The sequence below is a fragment of the Rattus rattus genome, chromosome X, assembly GCF_011064425.1.
Source record: "Rattus rattus isolate New Zealand chromosome X, Rrattus_CSIRO_v1, whole genome shotgun sequence".
In the NCBI taxonomy this organism is placed as follows: Eukaryota; Metazoa; Chordata; class Mammalia; order Rodentia; family Muridae; genus Rattus; species Rattus rattus.
Window position 1 is genome coordinate 107,690,093 of NC_046172.1, and position 21,204 is coordinate 107,711,296.

Genomic DNA, 21,204 nt, shown 5'->3' on the forward strand with positions numbered 1-21,204 from the left:
ATCCGGGACAACCTCACTATTTTAAGATTGGGTGATTAACAACCTTAATTCCACCTACAGCCTTTCCTCTAACATTTAATCTTACTCACAGATTTGTGGGATTAAAATATGAGCATTTTTGGAAAGGGTACAAGTTTGCCTACCACAGAGGAGACAGAGATGTGACTATGGGTAGAGATATAATGGGTACACATTGCTATAATTATCTACACCCCCTTTTCAAAAGAAATGTGACCCCGTATGCAATGATAGGAGGCAGAAATAAAATGGAGAAAAGTATACCCTGCTCAAGAAAGCACTGGGAGCATCTGTGTCCTCCTCACCTTCAATGTAGGTTCTCCTCATTTACTAGAGGGATCATCTATTATCTGGACCTTTGTGTTTTTTTTCATTGTCTACATAATATTATTATCAAATTATTCTTCTTCCATTTTGTTCCAACTGACGTGGTAAAGTATAGGCATCTTAATTCCTGTTTTTGAGATCTACCCTGCATGTGAGTTGCCACAGTGGCCCAACAACAAATCACTGCAAAATGAGTGTGTGTGTGTGTGTGTGTGATTGATCTTATCTCAAACATAATGTACATACACACTCTTTAAATGCTCTCTTTTCTCCCGACTAGAAATTCACTGTGGACTAATGGACCAGTTGAAATCACCAGTTCATATGGACGCTCAAGTCTCCAAGTGCTGGTTTGGTTACGATCTGCTGAGTTCGGCCATATACTGGTATTATGTTAAGAAGCTTCATGATCCATCTGGATCAGTCCCTTCATTGCTATATTGTTCTGCTTCATGCTCGCTTCTCGTGTAATCAGCAAGAGACTTTAGTTTCCTTTTTTTCTGATGGATTCAAAGGGTTTTTGAAAAGTGTTCTGTAAATGATCCACAATATTGCTATTTGCATTCTTGGAATAATTGAGTTGTTTGACATTTTTAATTATGCTTTTTGGACCACAGGTTGTGTAATTAGATGCTATGCTGTACATTAACAGTACCTGTCCCAAGCTTTCAGGTTTCAGGGACTATAAATAAAAGTGTGACAGCTGGGTCCAGCTCTGCTTGTCACTCACCACTGAAGGGAGCACAGCTGGCGAACCACAACATAGTTCCTAGGAAAACAGGATGATCAGAAACAGCATTCTGATGAGAAGAATTTGGTTTTTCATACTATGGAAGAAGGTGGAGGCAGCATTTCCTAAGAGAAAAGACAACCAAGTTACTCTTACATCAAATGCCCAGAGGCTACAGGGGCCAGAGATCTGGCAATTTGGGGGAGACTAAGAGGCAGAGGATGATGGCATATTCTTGAGCCAAATCCCAGGATTCCTTTGTAAACCATGATTACCTAGGAATGAGAATGGGAAAAACAGCAAAGAAATGGATCAAACAGGCAACAGAGAAGGCAACCAAAGTACCAGGAGATGCAGTGTGACTGAGGTCAATAACTGTGGGAGGCATAAAATAATGCTGAAGGCGTTAAAGGGGAGCAAACATGCAAAGGGAATAAAGGCAGACTATATATGAAATCAACAAATCCTTATTTTACTTGTTTGTATCATCTATTGGATTTTCCTGGCGTAATGACATATAAGATGAAGAGGACAGTTTTTCCTACCTCTGAGTGCCCATCAAGCATACAGTAGAAGCTCAATAAACATGTTTGAGTAAATAAAGAGCAAGTGTCAACGGAGTATCGCTCTATATTTCCACACTAGACACCTCCCATCAATTAGCTCAGTTTAATTTTCAGAAGAGTTTTTGATCGGTATAGTACTATTACTGTGTCGATTCTTGAAAAAAGCATCAGAGGCAAAAACTAAGTAACAAGTAAAGTTGCCTTTGCCAGTGATAGAATGTTAACATCAAACTTTAGATTTGCTACTGTCCCCCATTGCTGGGAAGAACTTCGACAAAAACAACAAGGAAAGTTTGTTTTGACTCACAGTTCACAGGCATGTCCATCCTGGTAAATTCATGGGGTCAGGAGCATGAGGTGGTTGAATACATTATATCCACAGCTGAAACAGAGAGAAATGGATGTTGGTATTCTTTTTTACTATCCTCTTTATTTAGCAGGAAATAACCCAGGGTAGTGCCACCCAGAGTTAGTGTCTATAACCCATCTAAATAGTCCAACTTCTGATCCTGCATATAACAGTGGTCCTACCTAAGGCTCACAGATGTTGACTAATCTACATTAAGTCATGCAGCCAAGAAGTGGAACCAAAATCTACCTGTCTTAAAAGATAGCGCCCTTCTTTCTTTACGTATGACTTTAGAATATTGCCATGACAAAACATTTCCTAATGGTCTTCACAAGAACAGTCTTCTAAAATAAAAGAAGGGTGTCGTACACTAAGGGGATTCAAGAAAGTTAACATTCTTCAAACCTCACTCAGTGTTAAAACTACCACCAACCTGCCACTGGTTCTTGCAGATTCTGGGATTGAAGGGCCAAGGCAGCTAGCTGGAGATCCATTTTTATGCTTTTGGCTGAAGAATTGAAGGTATGCTCCATACTAGGCAAATCTAATCCACACACTGCCCTAACAGCTCCAGGAACAGGATATTGAGGAAATTCTACAGCATTCCTAACAGCCTGGTTCATAATTCATTGTATGACCTTGTACAAGGTACTTTTTATATTGAAGTTTCTTTATAATAGGTAGTGTCAGACCGGTAGAAATCTGTTCAACACACAAGCTCAAATATTCTCCTTTATATATTTATCATTCTATATAAGTATTAGACTTTTGCACATAAAATTTCATTTCAAGCAGGGCTGGTGAAATATGTCTTTAATGCCAGGGCTTGGAAGGTAGAGGCAGACAGATCTATGAGCATTTGAGGCTAGCGTGATCTACACAGCAAAGCCCAGGACAGTCAGAGGTACATGGTGAGACTCGATCCTTAAAATTTTCATGTCAAAGGATTCCAACAGTAAATACTAGGCTTTGAAAAGCAATAAATAAGGAAAAAGCTCACTAGGTTCCTCCCAGTTCACCCTAGGAATCTAAAACCATACTTTCTGTTTGGTTAAACTTTTGAAAATTTTATACAAGGGTACTACTGTATCTGCATCATTTCGCCCTTCTCTCTCCTCTTCCAACTCCCTTTTAATTTTATGACTTCTTTTTAATATTGATACTATATATTGTATATAATTATACTAATTAATATTGTTATGTACACACATATACATTGTGTGTGTATGTGTATATGTGGAAAGCAGATTATTCTATGTGAAAGTTTGAAGTTTCTTCAACTGTGTCCTCTGCAACCAAGTATGGTTGTAAAAATCTGCTCTGAGAGGCCCCGCTATGATCCCCTGTGTCCTCCTGTGCCAGCTCTCCTCTGTGATTGGTCTCTGGGCCCTCTGTTCATTCTACCGACACGTATTGCTGTGGATGGAAAAAAGAAAACCTTCTACAAGTCAGTATTTGCTGGTCCTTTGCTATATATGAAGACAGTAGAAGATGGAATGATATTCTCTTAATACTTGGTGGTATCCACCATCATGTGTGCGCCTTCTAGACTTGGGGAAAGGTTGTCCCAACAAGAGAAATAAAAGAGAAATATACAACTAAAAAGTTATTAGTTATGTTGTAGTTCTTGGATTAAGTGATGACTTTCTGGGTCTTTATCGTACTCTAAATAAATAAGCAAATTTAACGGAGTATGAAAGCTCCATAAATGACTTCCGAGTCTCAAAATAATAGATATGAGGAACACAACACTTCCCTTTCTAATAGCCAGAATCTCATCACTATAATTTCTTTTCACTTTTTTGACAAAAACAAATTAGTCAGAATGGGGTTCTCCATGCTGAAAACATGCTGCATCTAGATCTTGAAAAGCAACCTGTTTGATGCAGGGCACCTGGGTCTTCCTCTGTGATTACTAGCTGGTATGGAGCTGAGAACTATCAGTTATCCTTTGACTCATTTTGGTTGAAGGACCATGATCACTTGTTTAAGCCTTCTGTTTCCATGACCATTAGTAGGGACAACTTCCTGCATTTTCAGTAAAATAAGGATGCTCAGTTGAATTTGAATTTCAAATAAACTACAAATAAGTTTTACTGTATGAATTTGAAACATATATATGTTAAAACTAATTTACTATCTATATCAAATACAAATTTAATTGGATATCTCTCTTTTTTGTTAAAAATGAAAAAACCTATCTCATACAAGGAGATATTTATTAATGACACTGTTGGATTTGGGCTGCAAGGATTATAAGTTCTAGAATGTTCATGTTGATACTTAGTAACTGAGCTATTTTTGGTGTCCAAATTAGCAATTAAATAGTAAAGGTATCAATACTTTATAACGTCCGTAGAGAAATTAAATGAGATGAGAAATTAAATGAGATAATAGTTTTATACTACTTAACACCATGCCTAGCTAAATACTATTTATCACTATCATTGATTATATTTTTTTTGAACTTTTTACTGTTGTCTGTTTTCATCATCATTGTGGCTGTTAGCATTATTATTGTTCAGTATTTGACCTGATATCATAAGCTCTCTGTTTAAATGATTAAACTTAGAATGAATTTTCCTTTCACGCTAACCAACGTTTTTTGTTTGTTCTAATTCCCTGTGACTCTGTCTTTCATCAGTTAGCTGCCATTCTTCAATTAAAGATAAAGAGCTTTCTGTCTATGTTTTAAACCCACTTATAATTCCCGAAATCAAAGGTCGATTTCTTTATGCTGAGATAGGTTTAGAATAACAGAGTAAATGAAATAAATCTTTGAAATCTCCTCAAGCTAATGGCTGATTAGTTTACTCGATGAATGACCCTAATCAGCAGAGATTTAAATAGTATGTATGGAAAGCAAGAGAGCAGAGATATCAAGAACTCACTTTCTCATAACGTGGTGGAAAAATGAATTAGATTGGTCTCTACTTGCCTTCCTCCTACTTTTCATATTTTCTTTCCTCATGTTGTGTAGTGACTTTACTGTTTGTCGGATCCCAGGCTGCTCATTCCCATCACCATGTAGCCTTCTGCCTCCCTACTATCTCAACCACTACCCAGGACACATCCATTTGTTTACCATGATAACGAACTTTAAAGATTCACTTCATCCTCTCCCAAGCAGCAGCTTTATTTCAATACCACAAAACCAAAGAACTGAGCCCAACACTGCAATCTAGGTTTCTGTGAGATGAAACCATGCAGGACCTCTTAAATCACATTGCATTATGCCCGTTAATGTCTGCTTCGCATGAATGGAAGGAGGTACTGGTGCAGATAATCGAAAGATCATTTCCACTTGGTTTGGGAATGCACCACACAGTGTTGTTGTAGTTGATTTGCTTTGCTAATTATGTTCTACTGAAGCTAATATTGAAATTGGTTCACATTTTTTAAGCTCCTCTGGGCCAGAAGAGAGATGAGGCAGTGGCATGGCCCACTTTGAAATGAAGGAAAACTGACAATAATGATGAGGGGGCCAGGAAATTTCTCTATGTAGGCTAATGAGTCCACTAGATAAATGGAATAGGATCAAAGTAGAACTTGGCCAGTTCCACCTGGGCACAGTAAGTAACCAACTGCCTCCTGTGGTTCACTGGCCACTGAAAGGTCAGCCATTCCCACAGCCTGTCGACAATCTGAAATTCTCTAAATTAGCAGTCTACATGAAGGGTTTTTGTTACAATACATCGGTGGTCTTAGCATTATTTGATATAGCAAGAATAACATGTTTCCAGGTAGACACATTAGCAGTTAGTTTGATTCAATGTGCATCCAGTGCATTGACCTAGGAGGAAAAGAGCTGAAGACATGGAAAGACAAGTTTGCCTCGGTGGTGGCATGACCACACTAAGGGGTCACTGGGTAACCATTTTGGGAAGATTAGAGCCTGAAGTGCCTTAAAGGTGAGCAGGGAGACTTGTATGAGATAAGACAACTGTCACCTTGTCCCTTCCTCAATTTTGTGGCCACTGTAAACACAGATAATATGTAACTATAGCCAATGAAGATTTCCCTTTCTTAATTATTTTCCTGCTGGGCAACTAGACCATGGTAGGGTTCTTATATTTTTCTAGAGTCTTGACTTCTTGTTTCTCTGTTGTTCTTCTTTGTTTGCTTGCTTGCTTGCTTTTTGGCATGGCTAATTCGGAGATTCATTATGCATTGGCTTTCTAACCTTACAAGCTGCCACAGGGGACAACTGACCTATTGAAATGTGTTCCTCTCTTTCTCATTGCAGTCTGCTCCCAGTTCTCCAGAGGGGTGTATGCTATCTTTGGATTCTATGACCAGATGTCAATGAACACCCTGACCTCCTTCTGTGGGGCCCTACACACATCTTTTGTCACACCTAGCTTTCCCACTGATGCAGATGTGCAGTTCGTCATCCAGATGCGCCCAGCCCTGAAGGGTGCCATTCTGAGTCTTCTCGGTTACTACAAGTGGGAGAAGTTTGTGTACCTCTACGACACAGACCGAGGTAAGAAGACACAGCTACTTCTCTCTATGGGCATTCACATGATGATGGTTTTCACACTTTGTCACCCATGCATCCCTTTATTCCAATAGATAAAATCTAATTCTCATTTAAATTTGTTTTAGTATTAATATAAATCAAACATAAAAAGTATATCAATGATTTTAACCTAATTTTCCAAGTCATATACATAGGTCCCTACTTTAAAAAAAGTGGCTTGGGCTAAACCCCTGGACATTATTTTTGCAAAAGAGCATGCCCAGGAAAATTTTATTTGATCTAAAACACACAAAACATAGAATACTATCAAATAAAGTTTTGAGATAAAGAAATAAAATTTTCCATGCACTGCTATGTGTGTATATATGTGATCTACTATTTATGTAGTAATGAGAGTTCAATCTGGAAAGTTTAGAAAATGAATCTTGTGAGATTATGATTATCTTTTCAACATGTATTAAGTAATTTGATGAAATATATGCATCATATCCAAACTAAATGTACTCCACAAGTCCAGTTGTCTATGAAGTTTTTCTCAATAAAGCCAAGGGACTGTATTATCATGACATTCCCTCAAACACTGTTCTTATATCGGACATTTGCCTAGAGACTAAATGAAGATGGCTCTCTCTGACTCCAGGGTTTCAGATTTAGGGAAAGAAGAAACACAGGAAAGGTCTGTCTTCCTGGCCCTGCCCATACCTACAGAAAAGGTCTTTCTTATCAACATAATTTGAAAAGTTTATTTGTCCCTGTTGAAGCCTTGGTTTTCTTCACATTCCTCTTATTTAGCTGCAGCATCAGATCCTGTCTGTGTGCCTAAGACACTTTACAGCAAAGGGGATTGAAATTCACCAATCAGAATCAGGATCTAGGAGTTCTAATTCAAGATCTGATACTAGCTAGCTTTATCTTGACCAAGTCACTAACAGTTTCTTGCCCTTCCTTTCCTCAGACCCTTTTTATGTAGGATTCTATGCCTCTGTGATTTTTTGACAGTATGCCAGACACAAGAAACTTAGTATCTTGAAACTAACTGTAACTTGCATATTATAAGTGAGTTAATCTAGAGATTCTGCGAGCTGCTATCTACCCTCCGTGGTGTATTCTACCTCAGAGACAAATTCATATAAAATATAGTTCCAATAGGGGTGAACAAAAAAATCATTTATACAACAATTCATTACCAACAAAGAACAATGTTGAATTGAATGCTATCCTGCCTTCTGGTTGCTTTAAAGATTGTAAAAATGTAGCATTCCAGAAATGTGGACTTTTCAGAGACAACTCCTTAGAGAAACTGGGCCTCTATGGTAGGATTTCTTGAGGACAGGAAAACAGGAACACCATGAAGTCTCAACTTTAAACAAAGAACTACGGGCAATTGGAGAACTCTGAAAATGAGAAAAATAGTATTCTTCAAAGGAGACTCCACCATGTTTATCCAATATCAAGGAGTCAACACAGAGATCATACATGCAATATGATATTGACTGAGCAGGTTGTATTCATGTAGTTATGTATATTTTCATATATGTAAAAATAATTAAAGAAAGGGAGACTGAATTTGAGAGGCAGAAATGGGTAAGAGTGCATAAGAAGGGCTGGATGGAGGAAGTGAAGAGAAGGAAGTAATGTAATTATATTATAGTTTCAGTATTAAAAAACTAAATATATATTTCTAAAAGAACGTGGGCAAAGGACAATGTAAGAAAGGAGCTCTGTGTGTTTAAACAAAGCAACATTGTTTAAATATTATTCAAAATTTCTAATTTACAATTTACTCAAGGAATTTTCCTTTGGTTCAAACACAGAGAATGAGCTAGCTCATTTCCATATATGGAATATAGTGCAATATGGAGCATTATAATTTAGTTTTCATAACTGAAGGTTGAAATCATCAGCTTTTCTCCTGAAGCTTTGTTAAAATTAAAAATTATTTTTGTTAATGCTTTAATTCTGTTCATTCAAAAGGAGACCCACTACATGCATTCTATTATCAAAGTCTCTGAACCATCTCTGCTCCTTAGTTCTCTACTATGAAGAAGCAGGCCGACATATATCACTGTCTACTTCTTCTCTTATTAAATGGTACGGGCAACTGTATGGTCTGACAGCAAAGAAACCTGCCTGATTCATGTAAATCTGTTTCTCTCCTCTGTAGCTCCTTAACAGAAAGGACTAATCTAATATGTTTTTGAGACATTCATTACACAAACTTTAACATTAACGTCCATTTTGGAAACTCTTCTCAAACATTGTTTGAAAAACTATCACAAAAACTTAAGATATTGCCCACATGAGAGAGAAATAGTCTGTTCTTTAAGATTCAGTATTTTCACCTCAGCCCACTTACCATCCTTTTCTCCCTATACAGCCTTGTAAGACTCTCTTACTGTAGGTAATTCCCATTTTTCACTATTGTCAAACGTGCCAGATCCATGCCTCTGATTTATCAACTTCAACTCCTCTAGTACCACCCGAAATACTCTCCTTTATTTTGATAATGAAAATCATTTCAACTTTTCTAAACCTATAGCAAATTGTACCTCCCTCTTCGTTCATCTAACAGTTGTTAAGCTTACAATGATAAACAAGACACATATGGTCCCCACTGTCATAAAGATTCCTTTCTATGGGCTAGTGAGATGGCTTGTGGTTAAAAGCACTGGTTGCTCTTCCAGAGGTCCTGAGCTTAATTGCCAGCAACCAAATGATGGTCACAACCATCTATTAGGGGATCTGAGGTCCTTTTGTGACCTGTGGATGTATAGGCAGCAGAGCACGTATATATTAAATAAATAAAAATTTTTGAACGATTGCTTTCAAATGAGAGAGACAGACAAAATCAAGTAAATAATAAGTTATAGTTGTACATTTAGATAATGCACTATGGGAAAAAAAACAAAGAAAGAGTATAATGCTTAGACCTAATTTGGAAAGGATGCCTAGTGAGAGCCTTATTGAGGAGGGGCATTATAATTGGGCAAGTAAAAGGATTGAAGGATACAGCCTAATGTGGAAACAGACAGTGAAAAAAAAAAAAAAAGCTGTAGAAATTAATGAAAGACCAGTGTGGACAACGATTAGTGAGGAGGGAGGAGGATGGTTGGAGATGGATGTAGTTGGAAGAACACAGAGATGAGAAGAGAGCTTATTTTAGCCGTGGAATGCGACCAGGCACCATGGTAAGGAGAGTAGATTCTAAAGTTGGAAAGCATTACAAGATTACAAGCGGAGGGGTCAAATGACTTGATTTAAGCTTCTATAATTAATAGAGTGGTGAACTAAGGAAAATCACCAAACAAGAGAGAAAGAGAGCCACTGTGGTCCTGCAGGTCAGAATGATAACAGCTTAACCGAGGCTGGAGGTAGAGAAAAGTCTGAGAAGTAAAAATGATTTACGTTTTAACTAAACTGGGTTTGAGGGAGCAGAAATCTTGCTCACTACCCAGAAACCCCTTTTGTCCACACCATCCACTTGGTGCCTAACCTAATGCCCCCTATTGTTATTTGATTTGGTCTGATATAAAGCACCCCAACGCCTATCTCCAATGTGATAAACAGATCTTTACACTATGACGTACGGTATCTGTGGTGTCTCTCTCTCTTTTTGTCAGTGATCATCTCTTGCTTCAGTAAAATGGTGGAGGATATTTAAGATCAAATATAATTTGAATATTTTAAATTATATGAGATGTGACGAGATAGAAAGGGAAACCTGATAATCAATTTCTTTCAATAAGATTAAATATACACTATTGTGACTTTTCTGTTTAGGTCCAGGGATGAATAAGAAGTCAAAGAATGGGTTAAGCTTTGGAGGTCGTTTCAAAGATACATCGCACAAACATGGCTAGTTTTCTCTGGCATTATCAAACACTGAGTAAATTGGTGGAATATACTGGCTCTGCTCTAATTTCTGTGTACAGACAAAGGTCTGATTCTGGATTTGCAAATCACTGCTTCACTTAGTTAATAAAATGACACCCTGCTTCATTAGTATCAAGTTAGAAAACAGGCATTTGGTTCTACATACATAAAAGGTCAGTGCTTAGGAAAATTATGAGGTTCACTAACTGTGTTACCTACCCTCTCTATAACCTTTCCTTTTATCGACTTCTCTGTTACTTGTTTACCTAGTCCTTCTCACAGCACAGCATCTCTATGCTGGCCCTCCCTGTTGGGAATAAAACCACATCTCTGCCTACCCTTCGCCCACACCTTCACAAATCTTCATGTCCTGCATTTTGTTCCCGTTGATTAATAGTCTTTCTCTGCTAATGACAACACCTCAGCTCACCAATTTATTCATGCCAATTTATATGGTTACTAATGACTTTGTGTATCCAGGAGAAAAGAAATTTTTATTCAGGCAAGGAACTTCCATAGAAATAGAAACTTAATCCAAAAATGGTTTTCTTTTTATTATTATCGCCTTAATTGGCACACACTACTTATACATATTCATGAGATACAATGTGATATTTTGATACATGTATACATTGCGTAGTGATCAAAATCAGGGTAATTAGCATATGGGTCACATCATCTATTTATCATTTCTTTATAGCAAACACACTCAAAATTCCCTTGTGGTTATTTTTGAAGCATGCAGAATGCTGTTAACTATACTCATGTTTCTGGGCAACCAAACACTAAAGCCCATTTCTTCTTTCTAATTATAACTGTGTACCCATTGACCAACTTCTATCTGTCTTTCCACCATTACCACCACCACCACCCCAGTCTCTGGTACCCACCATTCTATTCTCAACTTTTACAAGTCAACTTTAATCTTGAGCTCTCAGGTTCCAGGGAATCCAATTTGGGAGGTTGCTTGCATACACAGATTCCTCTGCACAGAAGATTCTAAAACCATTCCAAGAAAATGGTCACCTCTTTCAGTTATTACACACATTGGGGGTGTGTGTGTGAAAGTGTTCTAAAGAGTAACACAATCACCTCCACAATGGTGACATACCTGACAACTGAAGCCAGGCTCTCTTGAGTACATGAAGCCTCTCCTTGGCTTCAATGAGCAAACCCCATGGAGATGAAAGAGCCTGGCCCATCTGTGACTGTGGGCTTAGATAATGAGATAATAGTCTGGGTACCCTTTGAGACAACTAGTGCCAACCCTCTTTCTAGCATTCAATAAACTCCTGCTGTCTCCCATTCTGAATCTGAAACTCCATACCCAGTTCCCAAGTAACTCTCTGAGAGTCAATAGCCTTTCAAGAGACATTGTTACCTTCTTTTAAAGGTTGTGGTAGAAACTGAGAACGCTATAGGAATTGTTCTGTTGGTCAACATGGAACTGGTGGGCCCTACTGGTGATATTTGCATTCATTTCAGCATTGACCATGGAGAAGAGAAATAAAGGTTCTCAGACAGCTAAGATGTTTCCTTCAGGTCCTAGGGAGTAAGGAGATTCCCCAAGATGAGAGGGGTGCCGAGGAAGAGAGAGGCCTTTCCTAGGAGGATCATGAATGCTTACAGATAGGTTAGGTTTTAATTCTTCTGAGATGAGCAGAGGCTTCCTTTTTTCACATCTTTCCGAATGCTGACATCCACAATGTTTACATGTCAACTTCATAATGCTCTTTTACCAAATAAAGCCCAAAAACTTCTCTTTTTAACTGTTTTTATTCGTTCTCTTTCATATCTCTGTTCTGTTTCTTTTCTTATTCATTTCCTCCTTTCTTCCTCTCTTTACCAAATATACACAGACATGCACAGAGACAGACAGATGAAGAGACAACAAATCAGTATTTCTAGATGTGTGTTTGTATGTATATATATATATATATATATATATGTACACACACACACACACACACACACACACACATTCTTTGCACAGCAGCAAGAGAATGCACTAGGCAAGCTTCTACCACTTAGGTCTATGCCTAGATCTCCAAAATCTTTCCTTGTCTAGGAAAGGTCACATTAAGTTGTCCAGGCTGGTTTTCAATTCTCTATAGCAGTTCAGTTAGACCCTGAACTTGCAATCCTGCTCCATCCTCTTCAGTAGCTGGGGGTTACAGGCCTGTGCACTTATGCTGGGGTTTACTGTATTTTATAAATAAATAAGAACAGCTGCTATTTCTTAGCTATTTAACATATATACTAGGTCTTGAGTCTAGAGATTATCACATTTCATCATGGTAAAATTTATATAATGCTACACCTGATGAAACCAAGGCAAAACATTTCAAAATGTGGTTCTTGGACTTACACAACACCAAAGTGAAAAAAGAAAAAGTCACATATCCCCCTAGGTCTGCCACATTCCACAGACTATATGCTTTGCTCTGGATAGCATACTGCTTCCCACTGTCTAAATACTTAAAGGAATCGGGTACCATTTCCTTCATTTTTCCTGTGGCAGTTCTTCAAAGGACCCTGGGCTTAGACCCTCCATACTTCAATTGTGTCTGTGTAGATGGTCCAGTTCTCAATTTATTTCTTATATCATAGTGATCACAAATAAATATGCTATCTTTTCACACTAGAATACCAGGGATCAACATAAACAGATGGCCAAAGACCCAAGTTAAAGGGCATTTGAGTCAAAATGGTGGAAGCAGAGAAAGGACAATGTTCTCGATGCAGACAGAATGCAGGTTTGGAATGAACAGCTGTAGTGAGGCCTGCATCTAAGGCAAAGTGAACCCACACATCCCTCTCTGTGGCTAAGATAGTTTCTAGAGCTCAGAAAAACAGGAATCTAAAAGTTTATACTGCTGAGGAGATATGTGGCTGGTTGTGGCAAAAAACAAAGAATGGCCAATGGTGGATTACTACCAAAGATTTTATTTCCAGCTAAGTATTATGAGTAGTAGGTACCTGCATCAAAACAAATCTTGTTGCTTTGTTTAATTTTGCTTTGCCTTGTCTTTTTCACACCTGCTTCAAGATCTAATGAAAGGAAATACGAAGGTGACAGATGGCTCCAATTCTAGGCATGTCCATTTGCCTTCTGGGAAAAGTGAAGTCAAGAGAGTTTTTTTATTGAAATTCACGTTACTTTTTTATATTTGAATAAATTAGGAAGGCCCGGAGAGTACATTATCCTGTGAGAGACAGATACTAAATTCCCATGTTTGAGCAGCAGTAATCAGGGATGACAGGACCTAAGACGGTTGGTAGTTTCTGCAGCCTGCTTAATCTATTGTGATGAGTCTTCACTACGAGAGCATCTTGAGAGCCTGTACGATAATACTAGTGAATGAATATTTGGACTGGATTGTGAATAAAAGACTGTGCGTATGTCTATAATGAGGGTTTCATTGAAAATGAAAATACTGAAGCTGTCATATTTTTAATACTTCGATTTGCACATCCTTGACTGCTTTGGGGCATAAAAAGAGAAAGTGCCGAGCAATTTGTTGTCAGCTCTTGAAATAAATTATCATTTAAACACTTCCTCTCCACAGAGGTTATTAGCTTAGTAGCTCCTTCATTCCTGGGGTTGGACTATCAGTAGGGGGAGAATAAAAAAAACCATAAGACATTAAAGTATCCTTTCAAAAAGCTGGATATTAGTTACTGTGGAAATTGTTCTCTTAGTAGCTTACCATATTTTTGCTAGAAGCTCTCCAATGCTGCACATTAGACTGCAGCAACTATTCATAAATACTGTCATATTTTACAGCTGTCATGCAAAGCTGAAAAAAGGCTTCGCTGTGATTAGATCCTGTTTTCTGTAATATTTCCAGCTCAGACTCAGAAAGGCAGTTTTCCTATAAAGGTATTTCCATAAGTAGAATATTTTTCCATCAAATGACATGACTAATTTTAATATAGTGTTAACTCCTTGATCGCAGTGAATGCAAGGTTGAATTGATTTCACAGCCAGAGGAACGTTCGTCTCCAAAGACACATTAAACCAAACCGTCAAATTTTCTCTCTTGGGTTGTCCTTCATGTGCAGAGATGGTACTCCTGTCACGAGATGCGCTTTGAGTAGCCCCCTCCCTCTTAGAAACAGAAGTATATACTGCCTTACTCGCTTTCTTTTCCTCTGTCTTTCCTATGACAGCCTGAATTGTTTGAAAGACAGCTATTCGGGGTTTGGGATAGGAGTTCCTTTGGTAGGCTAGCTAAAATTGTGTTTCCTGCCCCAGAATGTCACTATTGTGGCAAAAGAAATAAATCTTTTTGTCCCACCACCACCACCATTATGCCTTAGTATGAGGTTTAGAACTGCATTTGCATCTTTGGGGGAAGAAGGTGACAGCTGGCAGAGTTGCTCTTTTGCTCTGACCTTCCATTGCTTTCAGCAGGTTCCTTGAGGAATTAACCCTCAATGAGCTGAATAGCTAGTTCTTATTAAATGAATGTTCTTCACAGTATTAGGGGCTAGATGCAATTAGCTACTATTTCTGGGTTTGAGCCTGACTGATTGTTGAAAAGGAGACAGATTGTATAGTAATCCTGCAACTGAGACTTTGGGGTTTGTCTCGTGGAGCCCTGTAGACATCAATTCAAGTGAGGGTAAAGTATGTGAAATACAGAATACAGTGTATATAAAGTCTTTAGTTTCAAGCTGAACAGGATAACATGTCCAATTAATTTTAGTTCTTGTGATCATATTTTATTTTCAAAACATTATCCATCATTGGAGGGAGAAATAAATTTTGGTTCCTCAGGGAATATATGACAATAAATATATAGACACATTTTAGTAGTAAGGAAAAGCCAAGGAATGCAAATGTACAAAAACAGCATCTTTTCCTCCAGCATGGAAGTATCTGCTGCAAAATGGTGATTGTAGGAAGACAGTCGTGAGTCAATGGACTGGTGACTGGAACTCCTCAAGAGACTGGCTATGGACTAATATACCATTAACTGACAGCTTCACTGTATCTATGTTGGTGTTAACAACAATGTTCAATATCCTCTAGTCTTTAACTATGAATAGTTGACATCGTGGTCAAAGAGATGGGTTTAAGAGAAAAGCACATAAAACAATTATGAACTAGCATAAGTCAAGAATGGATTTCAAGCCCCAAGGGAGACCAAAGAAGAGAGAGTTCCTGGTGGGCAGCTAGAGCCATCAGGAAAGGCTTCATGGAAGACTATGTTTCTGAGCCTTCAATGGAACTGCTTCACCTAGCAATGACTCACCTTCATTGTTAAGGTCAACCTGGCCTCTAGAACCAAAACAACATGGCATTCCCATCAGTGTTCTTCAACATAAGAGAACAGGACAAGACATACAATAAAAAAAATTTAAGGAGCACTGTGCCTTTTACAAAATGGAAAACAATTACAGGGCTGTTGAAAATAGGCAGTAAACAAAGAAAGGGAAGGCAATACTGGCAAAATTCCATTTTCTCAACTAATGCGCTAGCAAAAGTGCAACAGCAAAATCAACAGAGATCTCTCCCCTTGTCCATCAGTTAAACGCATTGTTTGGTTGCACCATGGCTGTACAGGATGCCTCAACTGAAAAACAAATTTACAAAAGCAAGACAGAATATGAAATGCCAAGGAATGGGGGGAGGGATGAGGGTACGTTAACATGGAGCACAGCTTGTCCATTCTGCCAATTCTCTGCGGAGCACCTTCGTTCAGGGAAGAACAAGGGACTCAAATAAAGACTACTTTACTTCCCCGTTTTCAGGGATCCTTTCCAATCAATAAGTTGCCAGTGTCAGCTGCTGTCCTGCTTTGTCGACTCCACAAACGATCTGATGAATTCTCTGGTGCTAACTACCTCAGCGGGCTTTCTCAGCAGTAGAGAGGCTAATTAAGATCATGTCAGGCAAGAAGGCTGACAGGTTATGTTCCTGGGCCACATTGAACTTTTAGAAAGTGTTTCAACTTCACTGCAGGCAGGCAGCACTTGGCTAGGCACTGATTTCATAGTAGGCCTCCGATTCATTTCCACAGGTCCTTGCATAAACAGGTCTCCGTTCTGTTAAGGATTTACATCCTTCTCCTTGGGGTAATTAAGCACCAGTGTGCTTGCTTTCAATTGCATTACTCTGGCTCTCTTTCATTTGAATTTTTAATATGCTTGTAAACGAAGACAACAATTAATAGTCGGGTCATTTTCCCTTCTAAATCCTGTGTTTGTCTGCTGAGTGTCTCACCGACATACAGCATGTAGAGGTGAGCTTAGGACAAATAAAGGTAGCTCCAGTTCTCACAGAAGGTAGGAAATGGGAGAAGCATATGGAACTCAGTATACCAAGTGGTAGGTTAGACTGAAAATATAAATAGCTTCCCCTCCCCCAAATAAAGGTTTGCATTATTTCACGGATAACAGACCTACAGTGAGTTATTAAGAACAAGAGGGATATTTGGAGGGCTTTTTGTAGTTTGTCACAAATTACATAGTAGATCATTTTTGAGCCCATATTTACCTTCTCATAGGCATACAGTCACATGGAATGCTGGCACTGTAACCCCTAAGATTTAAAGTTAGGAGTATAGCATTCATCTAGGCGGTATAAGGGAAAGGGAAGGCTCAGAAATAGATGCATGTTATCCAGGAACATTCTGTCTCCTCTCACATAATCAGGGTTTCTAACCGCTGTCAAAGATAAACACAGCTGGACACCCGACACTTTAGCAGATTTTATTCAGTAACGTAGTATTGCAATAAGGGAAGAATTCAGCATAAATTGAAGTCGTCTTCAATTTTTACAAAAGTTCCTGGGTACTTTAGAGGAAAAGTGAGTAAACAGGAGTATCTGAGCAGCTTTCCTCAATCACCATGTAAGGGAAGTTGCAAATAACTAGAAAGCTTGGTCAGGGGGAAACTCATGCCGTTTTGTTAAGCAGTACCTACTGAACTCAACCTCCTACAGTCCAATAGAGACTGGGCCACATTGGCATTAAACTTAGGCACTGACTAGATCAAATGATCAATTCATTTTTCAGTCTTGAATGTCTCAGACAGGCATTTTAGAATGGGCTGTGGCCACCATAAGAATTGTGACCTTGAATTGTTGGAAAATATGTCCAAGTTTTGTTCACGTTCTGCTAGGCCAAGCTTGAGACCTCCTCAAGTAGAGGGCTTAGAGGCATCTGACTAGAGTTTAATTAAGGACAGAATCTCTGTTGCCACACACCAAGAGCACCCTGTTGTAAGGGGTGAGTGGTCCAGTTAAAGGCATGGAAAGAACAAGTCATCAAACTGGAACTCAGGTTCTAAGCCTATCTCTGTTTTCAAATATCAAACTCAAGTCTTACGGCCTTTCGAGCCACCAGTTTCTACATCTATAGAATGAAGGATAAATTCTGTCGTTCTGCAATTAAAATTGTCCATCAGTGCAGGGTTATATAACTGAAAGAAACAGGGTGCCTCTTCATAATAAACTCACAGTTTAGAAAGACATCCCAGATATGTAAATCAATAGAATCTAGCACAAAATGTTAAGTGCTGCAAAATTCTGGGAGCTATTATAGCACGCATTTTCAAAGGACTATTCTTCCTAGGGGTTGAATATACAAATAACTATCCACATTGCCTCTTTTATCTAGCCAGAGACTACTCAAGGCACTGAAATGTTTCCTCTTTTAGTCATCTCTTAGTGATCTTCCTTGAGCCTTTCTGTGTCCTTTAAGACAAGGGAGAAAAGGAAACAATGCCTAGTTGGTAGAATGAGATACCCTATCAGGTCTCAAAATATTTCCTGGTAAATTTCCATATCATAATGCACTTGGAACATTTTTTTCTTGCTGAGTTTTCATCAATGGCCTGCCTGTCACGCCAGGTCTGTTCTTCCACCACCCTTCGGCGTCTTAGAATATGGCCCCTCAGTCATTTTCAATGTCTATGCTTCCTGTATATGGAAAAATATCTCAGTAGAAATTATACAAAAATTTCTACAGTAAAAGGGAAAGAAACTTTGTTGCTTGAATATATCATTTCTCAAAGGTTCAAATGCCTCACTAGACAGAAGAGTTCAAGTTTCATCTGAATTTTACAGAGGCTGTGACCCCTTCCCAATTCTAGATCTCTACTTGTAATTTCCCCTTAACAATTCACCTTGATGCCCTACCTAGACTTCTTTTTCCCCAGAAAACCCTGTTCTATGGACTTTTTTTTTTTCAGAAATCTTACCTTTGAATCTTTCGATTTATTTTAAGCCTTTGAATGTTTTGGCTACATGTATATATATGTACTATGTGCCTAGTGTCTAAGGATGTAAGATCCCTTCGAATAGAGTTATGGATGATTGTGGGCCACCATGTGGGTATTGATATTCAACCTGTGTCCTCTGAAATAATGGATGCTCTTAATTGCTGAGTCATTTCCACAGCCTTGAAACCTCGTCTTTGAATGTTCCACTAGCATCCTTCACATTCCACCACCATGAACTCCCCTATACTAGTACTCTATAATTGTGAGTGTTTCAATATGCTACATGGAAGACAGCCTTTACGGCTTTTAATCTCTTGCATGTGGCATTTTCTTTTATCATTTATATTCTCACCAATTTCCTTCCAAACACACACACACACACACACACACACACACACACACACATGTACATATGAACATATACACATCTACACAAAAATCTGGAAAATATCATTCAAAGTCCTGCTCAAATAGTAGTCCTTGCCCTACTGACCTCTGCCCTTCTAGTTATTTGCCTATACCTCTAGCACAGCATGAAACATAAAAAGCTATCAATATTATTATTTATTCATTTACAGACCTATCTCTGAATAATACCACCAGCTAATTGAGGATGGGGTTGCTGTCTTGCTCATCTCTATAAGCACTTTATTAAGTGCTGAGTAAAACATAGTGATTGTTGCTATTAAGCAGATGAATGAGGGAGTGAAGTAACCTTAGCTAAAAACAAGATGTGGCATTACATAGGCTTGGAAGACATAATGAAGGACATGGACATGTGCTTACTCTACTGTTTGAATAGAACATGTTCTCAGATCAGGCATTAGTAATTGTGTACCTCCTGTATATTAGCTTAAACATGATTTTGAGCCTTCCTGTGACCCAACCTCCATACCAAATAAACCACATTCCCACACCAACTGAAAAGCACCACAGATCTTTGAATGCTAGCAATCTTAGCTAGAGGCTCTAGGTAATTGACACATTTTCAAAGCTCTACGTGGTTCCTGAACCTCAGCCAATACAAAGCCACTGATGTTTGAGGACTCTCAAGGGCTGTGATGTAGCTGTTGCACCATTTCAAGCAAACTACACAAATTCTCTGAAGATGAGAGTAAAGTGATATTAATCTCCACAAATCCAACTATAAAACTAAAGAAAAAAATTACTTTAAAATGCTTGCATAGGTAATGCTACAAACACACACAAAAAATGCTGTGAGAGCCAATATAGTCCATTCTTGATTATCCACCCAAGAGGCAAGCCGGAACGTGATGACCTAAAGGGCATTTCTGTCAGTATAAAAGAGTTTCTTGTAAAAACAGATATTCCCTTTGGATTCCAGTTTGACTTTCCTGAGTATGGAAAGTAAAGAAGATATTCCAGCGAAAGTGATTCTTAGGATGTCTTTTTTTTATTATAATTTCCCCATGTATAGAAAATACTATCTGGATTGAGTAACAGGACTGTGTAGGATACAAAATCGTGGTCTATGAAACCAGAATTAGAAGAGGTAGACGCAAAACATCAAAAAGAAAAACAAAACAAAGAAATGCTGGGCAGTCCTTTAACCAAAAGCACGTTGACGAAGGAATACACATGAGGAACGAAGATAATGAGCAATAAACACCTGTAAGCAGAGGAGATTTGCTATAAGATGTTCTGCTACCTAAGAAATTCAAATTACATCAACTGTAAAATTTCCAGCTTTCCACAAGCAAAGGACTGACATATTCCACAGATGCACTTTATGCTACTGAAAGGCTGAGCCAAGCCTCCCAAAGATTAATCAGGTTGCCTTATCTCTTGGAAAGCTCTCAGCAGGAGCTTGTTCTTCCTGAAAATTCGAAGAACTATTATTTGTCTCCACTGGGCACAGATCATGAAGGGGACAGAACTATTTACTAAGGCTATCCATTCTTTCATTGTTGATGCCTTTCAATAGCACAAAGGTGTCATGATTTATTGACAAACTGGAGATTTTCAAAAGAAGGAACTACAGCTTTATTAAGTGACTTTTTTATTCACCTAGCACAGAATGAAATTGTAACATTAAAACTTTTATTAGACCCATTAAGCTGGAAAGGCTTTGAAAGTTCTTAAGTCTGAAGTTTGGGATTCTAAAAAAATGAATCGGTCCCATTTTTTGTCATGTTCATGAGTCTCTTAATCTGTAATTCTACTTAAAAAGTATTATTCTTTTAAAAAAATCTAAAGGCTAGTCACAGATCTATCACATTGAGCCTTTTGATCCTGTTTCAACTATTTTATCTGCATAATGATAGTTATATATATATGCAATATATAGTTATATATTACTTATATATGCAATATATATTATCCTGTTTCATAGAAATAAAGGAGAATGGCATGATGTAAGCTAAAATCAAATGCTGAGTATAAGCAGGCCATTACCTAAGCTAAAATATCAGCTCTGTAGATGAGTGGTTAGGGTATAAGAAGTGCTCATCCTTTTGTGTCCAAGAATCACAATCCTGTTTGTAAGGTTCTACCCCCATCGGATCAGAACCCGCCCTCCCGTGTTCTTCATGCATTCACCTACACTGGTAATCCAACTAGTTCTACCCATTTCTTCTGTTGATTAGCAAGTCAAACGGATAGTACA

At 38.3% G+C, this 21,204-nt stretch overlaps 1 protein-coding gene across 1 annotated transcript in view; it reads left to right on the top strand.

Moving 5' to 3' along the window:
- The window catches only part of Gria3 (glutamate ionotropic receptor AMPA type subunit 3), a 281,842-nt gene that overhangs the window by 89,365 nt on the left and 171,273 nt on the right, over positions 1 to 21,204 (top strand). The window contains exon 4 of the mRNA XM_032889649.1: positions 6,237 to 6,476. Coding sequence (XP_032745540.1) covers positions 6,237 to 6,476 — 240 coding nt within the window. The remainder of the gene's footprint in view (positions 1 to 6,236; positions 6,477 to 21,204) is intronic.